This window comes from Tamandua tetradactyla, chromosome 3 (assembly GCF_023851605.1).
Source record: "Tamandua tetradactyla isolate mTamTet1 chromosome 3, mTamTet1.pri, whole genome shotgun sequence".
Taxonomy (NCBI): domain Eukaryota; kingdom Metazoa; phylum Chordata; class Mammalia; order Pilosa; family Myrmecophagidae; genus Tamandua; species Tamandua tetradactyla.
Genome location: NC_135329.1, coordinates 191,294,030 through 191,308,339, shown reverse-complemented (window position 1 = coordinate 191,308,339; position 14,310 = coordinate 191,294,030). Strand labels below are relative to the sequence as shown.

Sequence of the window (14,310 nt, the reverse complement as noted above, 5' to 3'; positions counted from 1 at the left end):
ATAGAAAAATTAATAAAAAAAGATTAAATCCCCCCCCCAAAAGAATATGGATCATTTAGAGAGATCTAGATTAGACGATGAAAATATGGTAAAGTTAGAAAATAGGGCTCAAGTGATGGGGTGTGAGGTTAACAAAGATGCGCTGTCAGATCAGACGCACATGGGTCGTAAGTCGTGCCCAGTATCAGTTCTACCAATAATTTCAAAGATAAAGGCAGTCAGGACACTCGAAGTAGAGAGAGGTGTGGATATTTACCCATCGCCCTTCTACCTTGCCTTACTGGACATGCAACTCTGACTCAGAATAATAGATGAGTCTGAGTGAGGGTCACTGGGTCCCTCATACAGTGGAAAGCCCTTAAATTATGAAAGAACTCCATTTACATCGCCAGCTTATTGTGTAACATCTACGACATTTTCCAGGGAACCATGCCTCAGAGCTCTTTTGGATGTCTTTGGCCAGAGACATCCTGGTAAGGTCGTTCTGTAGATAAGGTCTCTTCCTCTGAGCAAATATCATTAGCCTAGTTACCTAAATTCCTTTTAGGTAACTAAAGGAAATTAGACTAGGCCACCTGCCTTCTTTCCTTTTCCCTGCATGTCCCTCCATACCCCATACACATAAAGAGAATAAATGGATCACAGGTCGGCTGCTCTAATTTCTTCCTTCTACAAGGTGAAGAAGAAAGAAACTGGGATTATTCAGTGTCAAGCAAAAACAATTTGATAGCTTTTAAATATAAAAAGAGTAATATTCGATATAAAGAGAGTAATAGTTGTGATCACTATACAGTGATCCTGGTAGATTAATTAGAAAATGGGTTACCACTGTAGCGGTATTAATTGAAAAATGAAAATCTGTCAGATTTGCAAGGGGAATTTGGTTTTAAAAACAGTGATAACTTCTTAATTTCTTTCCTATTCCTCCCTCTCCTTGTCTCCCTGCTTGGTTCTACTGACCAATGCCTCCATGTCCCACCCTCACCCCCAGAGATGGCCTGAGCTCTAGTTGGACACCGGTCCTTGTCATGCTCTTGTCCTAGCTCTGCCGGATTCCTCCTGCCTGCCCCCTGCTCTTGCAGGTGACAGAGATCCTGGAATGCAGAGTAAATGCCCTATAGAAGCAGCGGTGTTTTCAGCTAAATACCCTGATGCATGCCCAGACTCTTGCAAATTTATTGACAAGATTTTCCGCTAAATAGAATTCATTGAAATCAGATAACCTAATGCTTTTGAATTGCCATCTACAACATAGTAAATACTCTGAAAAGTAAATTCAGATGATAAAATTATCTCTTTCCATTGTTTGAGGCAGTTAAATGTTAGATTAGGTTAACAAGATGAGCTATAAAAAATAATTTTTCAAATTTCTGTTCTGATTTTTTTTTAAAGTATATGACCGTTGTAGAAATTTTGGAAAGTACAGGAGAAAGAAAAATCACCCATAAATAATCCTCTCCTGAGATTAAACACTAGCCCACTATTTTGTGTTATACATTACGCTTTTATCACTGATCACAAATGTACCAGTTAGGTCTTTTTCCTTCACTTTTCGCATTTATAATTAATGCATTCATGCACATCTTTTCCTTGACTTTTTCTGTATTTGAGATTATTTCCTTAGGATAGATTCTTAGAACTCAAATTCTTGGATTAAAGATTTTGTCCACTTTTATATACGTACTACACAACAGACAAATAGTTTTCCCAAAAAGTTACATCAGTTTTATAGCTCTCAATCATAATATAAGAAAGTCCCTTTCCCCAAACCCTTCCCCCAGCATTGGGCATTTTCATTTTCTTTTATCTTGAATAATTTAGTTGGACAACAATAGCAATACCAGATGTACTATTTTGCTGTGCATTTCTTTGATTATTAAAGAATGGACATTATTACCTAATTTCTCCTTTGGTGAAATTTCTCTCATTATATCCTTTGTTCAATAGTATGACTTTCTTTACATATTAATTCCTCACTATATTTGTAACAAACCCTTCTTCTAGTTTTTTGCTTGGCTTTTTGTTATTTTAATTGTCTCTCCTTCATGTTTAAGTTTCAAATTTTTAGTTAAATTTATGTACCTTTTCTGTTGTCTTGGAGGACTTTTAACAGTAGTAAGACAGTTGTCCAGGTGTAGCTATTGAGTAAAGGGAATTGTGAGTTTAAAAGCATTTCTGTAGGCTGAAAAGCGTGCCGCAGATAAAAGAGCATTGAATCATCATTCCCACTTTCACCTATACGAATCATAAAGGCCCACAAAAGATTGTTTTCTGGTGGTGGTTGGCTAAAAACGCTCCCCTTTGCAAATTTTGCCATATTTTAAATTAAAACACTGGGTATACACTGTCTAAATCAACACTGTCTAATAAAAATAAAATGCCATGTAAGCAACTTTAAATGTTTTAGAATCCTCTATAAATAGAATAAACAAATAGAAAGAAACAATGAAATTCAATTTATTAGTATATTTTAATTCATAGAGCCAAAATATTATCATTTCAGCATGTAATCAATATAAAAAAAGGTATTTATGAAATAATTTTTCATCCTTTTGTTTTTTGTTTTGAACTAAGTCTTTGAACTCTGGCGTGTGATTGACACAGCCCATCTCAATGAGGGCCAGACACACTGCAGGCGCTCAGTGGCGCCTTTAATAATCAAAGAAATGCAAAGCAACATTTGGCACATATTGCACACACAGCTCTAGGTGGTGAGGAATGGGCAGATCTTTGAGATTTCTGCTAGACTCTGGATCCAAACAGTTCAGCGTTAAATCCAAACGTGTCTTTGAAGAAGCCTGCCTTCCTTGGAGGTGTGTACTGAAAGCAAGTGAGTGAACTGCCTATTTCTACTTTGCCAGAAATTTAGGTCCCTGTTTCCTTGCCATGATGGGAATTTGGTCCTATTATCTTTTGACTTTGGTGACAGTTCCTAATTGTCATTCTTCCCTGCAGTGACTGGAGCAACAGAATTCTGAGTTGGCTTCAAACCGTTGATTAATAGGGTCCCATGAAAACTGCAAGTCCCTCTCCCTCCCACTGGCAGCATAAGCCAAATCACATCCAGAGTTCTGGTCCTTCTCTTAACCCCAAAGCCATATGCACGTGGGCTGGAACCCCCAAATTAGACAAGACAAACCCAAACTAAATCTCATTGTTTTGTAGCTGCTTTCCAAGGCTTTGCTAGCCACAGTTTTGTAACAGGAATTGTGAACCATGCCTTGGCTTAATCTGGATAAAATCAGATAAAGAATTAGGTCAGGGGCCGCTGGCTGAAGAACAGTCTATTTCCAGAACTCCAATAGAGCTGAGCAATAAAAATAAACAGGGAGAGGTAGAAAAGCTTTACTTGGCATTTGCCTTTGACCTGTTCCAGGTCAAAACTCTCGCTCTCATTCTTGGTGAAAATAGATGAACATTGCAAAAAGGAAAAATAGGACTTCATTAGTGACCAGGTTATGGATGTACCTTTCTAAGTTACTCCAACTCCAGGATGTTATTTGGGATTTGAGGTGCTACGTGTGTGTAGGGCCAGATCTCAGAAAAGTTTTACTTTATTAATCTTTTAAGTATCAGAACATCTGGACTGGGGCCTCAGGAGAGCAGGAGGCTGGTCCTAGGTTTGGGGGCATCGTGTGCCCCAAAACTTCCCCTAGTTTTCAGAGCAAGGACAAATAAATAGTTCTGGAAGGTCAGTAGGGAAGAGACCCAGATGCGACTCTGTCATCCAGAGGCTGGGTTCTCATATTACAGAGTAGGTGGGTCTGATGAGGCTTGGAGAGAGATAATCCGCGCTAGAATTTGTCTGGCCCACTAAAAAGGCTCATTTCCAATGGCACAGTCTTAGAATGAGTGTTTCAGAGTGATGAGGTGTCCAGGCTGAAGGAATCGAGCTGCTTTTGTGAGCTATTGGAGGCCCTCCAAGTCGTGGAGCCCCCAGGGGCCTCCGTGCCAGGTCCCTGAGCACTGGCTCCTCTTTGGCATCACTAACCTCCACAATCTTCACCTGGGTTCAAGTCTGTTGTTTATCCCCTCGTTAACTGGGATTCCCTCATTTGATGCTGTGCCATTTGGGCCAAGGTGAAGGCAGAGGGCTAATGAGTGGACCAGCTGTCTAGGAACACTGAAATGTAATCCTTCCATTTCCACTGAATCACCATGTCGGGTGGGTGGAGAAAACAGGCTTTTATAGTGATAAGAGAGGATGCCCCTCCTGGGTAAGTGGCCTTGAGGTGTCCAGTCCAGAGCTTAAAGGAAGCTCTGAGATTGCTCTACAGGTCTAACTCTTTCACCTCCCTTCCCTGCCAAGTCTCCCCAGCCTGCCCTTTGCACTGGGGCCTGATCTCTTTATCCTAATTCCTGCTGCTGGACAGGAGGGGAATGTTGGTGAGGAGCAGCTGGAGAGCAGAGGATGGAGGCCTACCTGTCTTCTGGGTGTGAGGGCCATGCCAGAAGCTGCTTTTGGAGGGGCGGTACCTGCACATATCTTCCATTTCTCTCTCTGCACCTCAGTTTCCATCGTGGTGACAGGGAGGACAATGTGGCGAGCTTAATTTAGGCCTAATTGAGTGGCATTCTAAGGCACTGACAGAGAAGTTAGTGATAATAGAATTTGAGATATTTAGAAGATTCAATACCTACTATACTGAGTGAGCACTTAATAAATGCTCATTCCCCCTTTCCCCAAGAAATCTAGAGCCATGAAGATTAAATGCTTCAGAGAAGGTGAGGAACTTGGGAAAGGACCGTGAGCCACAGTTCTAGATTCAGTGGCTGGTGGGGTGAGGAGGGTGGGACTTTGTACTTTCCAGGGAAGGGAATCCTGAAGGAAGCAGATTACCAGGGGCGAGGACCTGGCTTCAGCCAGGGGAATGAGAGGTAAGTGAGGACAGCACGTGGAAGTGTCCCTTTCTAGCTACCTGGCCATAAAGGGAGGGATGGAAAATGGACAGGATCTTGAGGAGGTAGATGGGTTAAGGATCAGAGCCTTGTAGCTGTCTGCATCAACTAAACCAGCTGACATTATTAAGAAAAGTCAGCTAGATCCTTGCAAAATCCTTTTTCTCTTGGATTTGGCATCGTATATGAGATCAAGCATTTGGATGCATGATCTAACATGCTGGCTGAGTAATTGGGTGGAGAAAGCCGGTCATGTGTGTTCAACTGTGGTTTGTGAAGTGAGTTCTTTAGAAGACTGCCGGCTTTCTGAATTAGGCACTCTTTAAATCCTGTAATCTCACAAGCATGGGATAAGAGGGTGCAGTCTCTCTAGGGAGTTCTCCAAGGAAGGGAAGAGAATGTGGCTGGTTTCCTGTGTGATGAGAAATGGGGCATCAAGGAGAAAGAACAGAGCAAGTGCCTTAGGTAAGTCTTTCCTGGTGGCTTTTCAGACTTGATGTCTGAACCATAGTTGCAGAAAAGTATAGTGAGCCTCAGACAGCTGTCTGTTACAGACGAGCACAGCGCAGTCCTCTGGGATTCTGTGGGAGTTTACTCGTCACCTTTTCTCTTCAGTCCCCAGAATCTTGAATCTTTGCAGCTTCTGCCATTCTTTGCCACCCCTTGCACCCTGAAAGGAATGTTTGCCTTTGTCTCTCCTCAAGAGATGAAGTGAAGAGGAGGAAATGTGGGGGAAGAAAGGCGTGAGAAAAGGGGGTGGGGGGCTTAAAGCCCTTTCCACATTTCTCTGAGGAGGGGGCAGCAGACCTGAAGTCCCCCAAAAAAAGTACCAGAGCACTTTCGTCCCAGTGAATCAGCCCTTGAGAAGACTGTTCCTGGCTTAAGCCACCTTGGCCAGAGGCTGGGGATAGTTTGTCTCTAGAAAAGCCCTGTTCTTCTCCCAAGATTTTAATTGTGTTTTCTTAGTTCCTCCCCAGGCTCAGCTGCTATGGCCTCGGTTTGTTGTTCTTTCGGGCCTCCCTTTCTCAACCTCTTTTCGTCCCTTCCTCTCTTGCCTACTGGGTCCCTTCCTGTTTAAAAAGGTGATGTGGACAGTGGCTAAGTGCTTAGAACTTAACAATTAGACTGCCCGGGTCTGAAATTGCAGCTCCTCACTAGCTTGAGTGTGCAGATTGGGCAGACTCTGACCCTCAGTTTCCTGATTCTTAACAAGAAGATGATAGTAGTATCCACCTCACAGGATAGCATATCACATTATTAGGATTAACTAAATAAATACATGTTAAGAGTTAAGGCAATGTAAGGTATAGTAGGTACTCTATAAGTTTTGGCTGTGTATATATATCCTTTTTGCACAACTCCTTTAAATCCTTTTTGAATTTTGCAAGGTGATACAAAAAAAAACAAATTATGCTGAAAGAGCCTGTAGAAATTATTTTCCAGCCTTCCAACCAGTTCTGGATCCTCTGTAGCCCCTGACAGATGACATTCACCCTGGGACTTTAGGGTTCCAGGATGGAGGGCTTATTGTTCTACAAAGCCTTCATCTCAAGGAGAAAGCTCTTCCTTATGTTGGCATAAACTCTTCTTCTTGTGACTTCCATCTGTCAGTCGTAAGGCACCAATAGGAGGTACCTTCACTCAAGAAAGACTGATGCTATCCGAAATACCTCTGTCAGCTGGGAAGGTTTGTGGCTGGCATCTGCTGGGGTCTTTGGCTTCTGAACACCTCTGACAGCTGGGAAGGCACATGGCATCGTCTGCTAGCTGTACCTCCCGCCCCCCGCCCCCACTGCTTCTCATTTCATAAGGCTTCCCCAGGGGCATTTTCCTTCTGCATCTCCACAGGTCTCTAGCTGGGTAGGCTCTAAAGCATTTTTTGCAAAATGGTTCCCTCTTAAAGGACTCCAGTAAGGGACACCACCTTGAATTGGTGGAGACACATCTCCATGGAAACCACCTAATCAAAAAGATCACACCCAACAATATTGAATGAGGATTAAAGAACATGGCTTTTCTAGGGTACATAACAGTTTCAAACTGGCACAATAGGAAAAGAAAAGCGAGGGTACAGAATCAATTGGTAACTTGATCTGCAGAGAAGGAACTGATAGCTTGGGGACAGAATCATATGAACGTGTCACCTAATTTCTAAGCACACAACAAATGCATAAGAATAAGAAAGAAACTGGGTTGGGGGAAGCAACAATCTGTAGTCATTTTTCTTTTCTGTTTTCTTTTTCATTTTAGAAGCATGTAGGCTTTAGAATTAGATTTGCTTAGATTTTAATTCTGGCTTGACTGCTGCTGGCAGTTGGGCATTGGGAAGTTACATAACATTCCCAAAGCTTCATATATAAAATTTGGGAAAAACCTTCCAGGATGAGTTTTTCTGTAGATCAGACATAATAAGAACCATTCCTCAAAGTTCAGTTTGTGATCATCTGATCTTAGCTTATAGACTGAAGAAGAGGAGGTACCTTTCAGCCAGGTATCTTCCTCTGAAGATAGTTTCCAACATCTAAGAAAGACAAGATAAGATTATGATGCCTGGGGTTCAGATTCTGACTATATTTTGGCTCCAAAGCATTAAAATGAACTAATCATTGTTCCATCCAGAAGGATTTATCTTGTCTTCTTAAGTGAGGGAGTGGAGTGTTTAAGCAATAGTAGTTAGACCCCTCTCCCTTGGATCTTTGCAAGAAATTAGCCAAGAAGATATAAGCCACCCTCTCTCTCTCCTGTGAAGCTCTGTTGTGATGGAGAGAATTTACTGAAACACCATCAAGTAAGCCCTGAGTCCAGATGAGGCCTGCTGTTGTATCTATGTCATCACCTAGGGCACTCCTGGGACAAAAAGCTTGGGACCCAGGAAGAGATATTAGTACTGCTTCATCTATAAGCCAAACCTATCCCTAGAGAAATAGATCCATATGCTATTTGTGGGAAAATAGGAGATTAGTATTTTGTCAGTGTCTATATTTTCATTTTTATTCATATATTCAATGAATAGACTTTGTAACGCAAATCTTTCAGATGCAAGGGCCAGAAAAAGAACTTCAGTTATCTAAGCCTAAATGGAATTGACTCAGAGCACTCCAGAAGTAAGACTGGCTTCAGATGACATTTGACCAGAGATCTGAAATGTCCTTAGGCTCCCTCTCTCTGTGATTCTTTCAACCTCATCCTCTTTCAAACATCGACTTTTTCCATAGGCTGGAGAACGAAATAAGATGAGAACTAAAATTTTACTCTCCTAACCCAGTCTCACTCAGAGTAGCTATTTCTGAACACTTTTTCTTCTTTTGTATTTACGTTATTGTATTCTCTTTGAATTCTTGTTTCCATGGGCATGGTTATATTGTTTTGTTTGGGTGCATGGACCAGGAATTGAACCCAGGTTTCCTGCATGGAAGGCGAGCATTCTACCACTGAACCACCTGTGCACCTGGGTTATATTGCTTTTATAATTAAAATAAATCAGTCCCTTTTGAACTTTTTCCTAAGAGTTTAAGATGACTTAAAATATACATAACCTTGGTTAGCATTTCTTTAAATGTATAATTCACTGTTTTACCAAGAAATAAAAAATTTCTTTCAACTGTCTTTTTTATTCACGATATGGATATATTATCTATAACAATTTAGTTAAGAATCAAATATTGTTTTAGTTTTGTGTGTGATAAAATTGAAGTTCCAGGAGCTTAAGTCAGGAGTCAAGGTCAAGGTCAAGTGCAGCTCATGGGGATTGAAACCTGGAGAACCAGCTGCTAACTGTTGCAGGAGGTTGAGGTTTGTCCTGCCGTGCTAATTGTTGCCTTAATCTGTTGGCCTAGCAGCCCTAATCTGAACTGACCACAACTGGAGAGATGAAGAGCCCCAAGAATTCAGTTCTAAACTTACTTATTTTCAGCCATATTTTTCAGTTCAACTTGATTTCCAGGTATCTTTTGGAATTACGCTATAATATTTCTTTTATTACCTCTGCTAACTTACTCATTGTGAAAGTTTAGGTCTACAGCATCATATTCAACATTGTATTATTTCAGAAATTATGGGAAAGCAAAGGGTTATTTTAGAAAATAAGACTTCAACTTTCAATCTCTGGTTGAATTAACCTTCACGTTACTTGTGAAGACTAATTAGCTGACCCTTAGATGTTATTTTCAAATTATTTGTCTGAAACTTAAAAGAAAAATCATTGAATTAACCTTCAAGTTACTTGTGAAAATTAATTAGCTGACCCTTAGATATTATTTTCAAATTATTTGTCTGAAACTTAAAGGAAAAATCACTGCAACTTAAAAACTGCAGGAGGACATCAGAAAGCTTGTTCTTCTCTAACGCCAGGAAGTAGGTGAGCTATTTTCTTTAGTTATGAGAAACATCATTGGATAAGATTTTCTGCAATTAACCTTTCTCATTTGCCACATTTAGGTTATACTTTGGGGGGCCATATGCTTAAGAAGAATCAAATTCTCTTACCATTTATGTTTTCAAAAGCCCATTCTTAGTTAAAATCCTACTTTACATTTTGTACAAAACTTTGTAGTACTTTTATATATTGTTATACATGACTATCCTGATAAAAGGGAATAGTAATGATATGGTACGTGAAATACATAGTCTCATTCCACTGTCTTAACAAGTGCCCATCATGTGCCAGTCAGTGTACAAGCTGCTGCTGGGAAAGGGGGGCATGTAAAGATGCATCAGGTATGGATCCATCCTTAGCAGATTTTTAAAATCTCTTATTTACTGCTAGCTATGTGTTGTTTCATCATCAAACATTTTATCAGAGTAATAGACACTGAAACTGGATGAATTTGTGTAACATTCAGTGTTGGTATTTAGGAACAGGATAATAACTAACAGATGGACAGGGAAGGGAATATCTGACGGTGGATAGCAGGAAAGGAAAGTCTGAACCCTGGATGACCCAAGGGTGAATGAGTCTTTGAAAAACAGAGAATTGTCTACACTTAGTTGAGAGAACAAGGGCCAAAGCAGCGTAAGAAGCCAACAGAAAAAGTAGTAGAGACTTTTAATGCTAAGCTAAGGAAGCCACCTAGTGGTTTGTTACATTACTCTAGGTTGTGTTAGATCTCTTAAGTGGAAATAAAGAGTCTGACCTCTTTTCTTTCAGTCCAGCAAGCAGAGTCCATCTCCTTCGGGATAAGCACAGAGCTTGTCCATCTAATATTTTATTTATAGCTTTCTTTTTACCAAATAACATTCAAGGTAACATATAAAAATATAGTGAGATAGCATAAATTAGAAGATGATGAGAGAGAAAAAGAAAAAAAAATCTGAATAAAGACCTAAAAAATAGCCCAAAATAGCTCAAAAATGTTTACTAATCCTATAATTTTTCCTTGAAAGGGCTCTCAATTTTCAGATAAGAGTAGAAATTAATCAGATATGAATTTACCATGTCCAGAAAAACAGAGCAGTTTTCAGGAAAAGTTAAACCTTACTTTAACTTTGATGCTAAGAGCAAAGAAAAATGTTTCCTGGGGATCCTCACCAATAAATTACTGTATGATATAATGTATAACTTCCTCAATTCCCATAGTAGAAATAATCTTGATTTTTGGAGGATTTTTTCTTAATTATGTCTCCACTGGTTTGGGGGTGGATGTACCAAACTGTGTTCCAAAGATTTGTATTAACTCATTCAGTGCTCACGTTATGCCTGTGAAGTAGGTAGCATTCTCATCCCCATATTATTACAGATGGGGCAACTGAGGCAGAGGGCAGTTAAGAGCTTGCTCAGAGTCACTCTGTTAATGAATAATAGAACTGGGAGTCAAAACCGGACAGTCTGCACCAGTATAGCAACTTTTCCAATACATACTAGACTGAAAAGCCAATTAAAAATATTAGGACCCATCCAATGAAAACGATGATGCTTGAGTTAATTTACAACCATACAGTCTATTTGGGGGTATAGGTGTGTTTTAGCATGATGCTAATATTTCTGAGGTGACTTAGTTAACTTTGTTCTCTTCCAGGGTCAGATTTTATTTGTGGCCCCAGGCACCACACACTCACACACGTGCATAAACACGCACACAGTGGCATGGACATGCCTTCAGTTAAAACAAGAGGACCAGGAGTGCCGGCATTTACCACTTTCCGACTTTTGGAAAATAGCTGAAAGCCAATACTCTTTTGATGGCATATCCTCAAATAGCAGATCTGAGATGCAGTCATAACAAAACACTTTATTTTGCTAACTTTCTTTTTCAAAGTAATATCCATTACTTTGTGAATGACATCTAAATTGATTTCTGTTAACCAGTCATGAAAGTTGATTTGCAATGAGCAAGGCAAGCCTGGAAAGGAGCTTAGAAGGGAAATAATGGCATCGTTGAAAGATTTTCAGTAAGAAGGGCCAAAAATCACAGAATTTGAGTCTTAAATTGAGCATTTAGAAATGTTCTTTTAACTGTGCATCAGGATAGTTGCATGGTTAATGTTTTGACTAAGTAAAAGGAGAAAGTATACTCTATAAAATGACTGCTCTATATTGCTAAGACTCCTTGAGAAACAAATTTCCCTCATATTTTCAAGAAATGCTTAGTTCAGTGAAGATTTTCATGCTTCAGAAGGATTTGAGTTTTTGTATTGGGATCATGATAGCCTACTATCCTTAAGACTGATAAAGAAGTTTACAGAATGATAACCTTTTAATAATTTCTCCAGAATGCTTGAAAGATTCATCCTCTCAAGCGAATATCAATGAAAAAGACAGGGCCTGAGATATGGTAAAGGAAACATTGACTGGGAATCAAGAAATTTGGGATTTCCAGATCTACTTTATTCTGATAACAAAGGGAGACTTAAAGTCTTTGTATTCTACTTTTCTTATGAACTTTGGGGTCAGACCTGGCTTCAAATACCAATTCTGATAATGTATAATCTGGATAATATTGAATCAGTCAATTAGTCACTTTGGGCCTCAGTTTCTTCACTTATAAAATGGCCTTAATAGTACACGGCTTTTATTGGGTGCCCACCATGTGCAAGTATTGTGCTTTTACATCTTCAGTCTTTAGAACAGTCTTGTAAGGAATATTTGCCATTATTATCCCCCCACTTTACAGGTGAGAATACTGAAGTAGGGAGGATAAGTAATATAAGAGTTTAAATAAAATAATTTATGTAAGGTGCCATATGCCTGGTAAGCAGTAGATTCTCCAGAAATGGTGAATGATATTCTTATCAACTCTGTATCATCTCTCTCTCATCCTTTTAGGCATGCTTTGAAGATAAGTGAAGAGGAGAGCTGTATGTTTAGCAAACTTGAAATTCAGGAACACGATAGAGGTTTAGGCTAAAGGGTACAAATAAAAGTGAATTTTTATTTTCTTACAGGAATGGCAAAAACTCAATTATGATATCTATACCCTGCGGCATATTCGAAGGGAAGTAAGAAACAGATGGAAACACATTTTAGAAGATTTAGGTGAGTATGAAAGTGAGAGTGAAATGGGAAAAATAGTTCGTTGTAATCATTACCCTTCTTTTTTTTCCCCCGTGGTTCTTGTAGAAGAAATGTAAGTAATTGACTAATTTTAAGGCTTCTGTGTACTAATTACTTTTCCAATCCTACCTTCTTGTGTCTTCAAGCATAAACATCTGCTATGTCTGTTATCACCAAACCATATCTTGAGGACACACTTTGCCCATTACTCCATCTTTCCTCAGTGTAGGACAGCACAGAGCAGTGGAGTCATATGGGCACTATATTGAATTTTTTTGGCATTGAACATTCATTGAATTAGATGGGGGCAATTGGTCATTTAGTGATAACTTTATAAGAGGAGGCAGATTGGGAGAAAGGTTGCTTGTAAGAGAGATGGCAAAACTCAGTATACAATTTCAGAACGACATAAAGGGATGAGAACTTCAAGGTGGGAAAAAGTATCTGTGGCATTAGGGTAAATAGGATATTGGTTTCTCTTGATCCTGATAGGGTTGTAATATAATACACACTGCACCTACATTATAACATAAGCTTGTTTTAATATTTTAAAAATGAATCAATTTTGAATTGCTCCCTCCTTCTGCTTTGAAAGAGAACATGACAACCTGGAATCATAAGTTTTCAAAAGTGAGGTGCCAAGTTGCTAGTCTCCTGCTGCTTTAGTTGGGGTGGGTGGAATGGGACTTCACCCTATTCACTCGTTCAATATTCATAGGAATTCTTAATCTCATTTTTACGGTGCAAGTTACTTGGCAGATTTAAGTCTGTGAGTACTTTTATACCTTTGCATAGGTGATTTTAGCCAGCCAGCCACACTGTTCCAGGAAGGGGACTCTGGCTTGGAGAAGTAGGGGCTTGGAGGTGACTACTTTGGATACTTTGGGGCAAGTCGGGGTTCTGGGACTGAGAATAAAGTGAAGAGTGGGGCATGGGAGGAGGGCTCAGAATCCCTCAGAAAGGACAGAAGGTGGTCAGTGATGAGTATCTGAGACTTAAAGAAGAACATGGAATAAGAAGAAAGATCAAGAAGGATTTTGATTAAAGACCCTGCTAATCACACTGAGCTGGGATGCAGCTCCTAGAGTGGTGCCTTTCACTTCAGATGTCTGATGTTTGTACAGAATCCACATTTGGGTCCTTCCTTAGTCTTCTCAGGGCTTATTGCAGGACAGTCATTTCCTAGTGGCTACCTTACTTTAAATGACGGATAATTGTTTTTTTCTTACCTTAGGTTTTCAAAAGGAAGCAGACTCTTTGTTGTCAGTTACTAAACTCAGCACCATCAGTGATTCTAAAAACACAAGGAAAGCTCGAGAGATGTTGTTAAAACTGGTGGAAGAGACCAGTATTTTTCCAGCAAGTTGGGAGCTCTCAGAAAGGTACCTGTTTGTTGTGGTAAGTAGAAGCTTTTTTCCATCTGTTTTACTTTTCCTTTAAAGCTTCACCTTTTCTGTTTAGCTTGTGAAATAATGGTGCATTTGCTTCATGTACTCATTACTGCAGCACCACAATATGAGATGGCAGATGATGCTGGTAAGATAAAACTTACCTGGAGAGTTTTTAAAGTTCCGATTTCTGGATCCCACTGAGAGCAATTAAGGCTAGGGTTGTGGCCCAGGAATCTGTATTTTTCATCTGCTTCTGCTGTGCTGTCAGCTTTTTGAACCATTTATAGGGCAAAGAGATGTGAGGAATATTGTTTATTTAGCTTAAGGTTGAAAAAGGATCTGAAAAGATGAAAACTGGTGAAATGTTTCATGGGTAATATTAAGTAAACAATTTAGGTGTGTCTCTAATTTTGTTGAGAAAAGTTTAATAGATGTTTGACTCATTCTTATTGTTTCTTGGGTGGGTTTTTGTTGTTAGATTAGCTTTCCAATCAACATGGCAAATCTTATGTTTGATTTGTTTGTTTTTCC

General features: G+C 39.6%; 1 protein-coding gene across 1 annotated transcript in view; it reads left to right on the top strand.

The window, feature by feature from the left end:
* Positions 1 to 14,310, top strand: part of MREG (melanoregulin) — a 58,785-nt gene that overhangs the window by 42,600 nt on the left and 1,875 nt on the right. The window contains exons 3-4 of the mRNA XM_077155057.1: positions 12,280 to 12,370; positions 13,623 to 13,786. Coding sequence (XP_077011172.1) covers positions 12,280 to 12,370; positions 13,623 to 13,786 — 255 coding nt within the window. The remainder of the gene's footprint in view (positions 1 to 12,279; positions 12,371 to 13,622; positions 13,787 to 14,310) is intronic.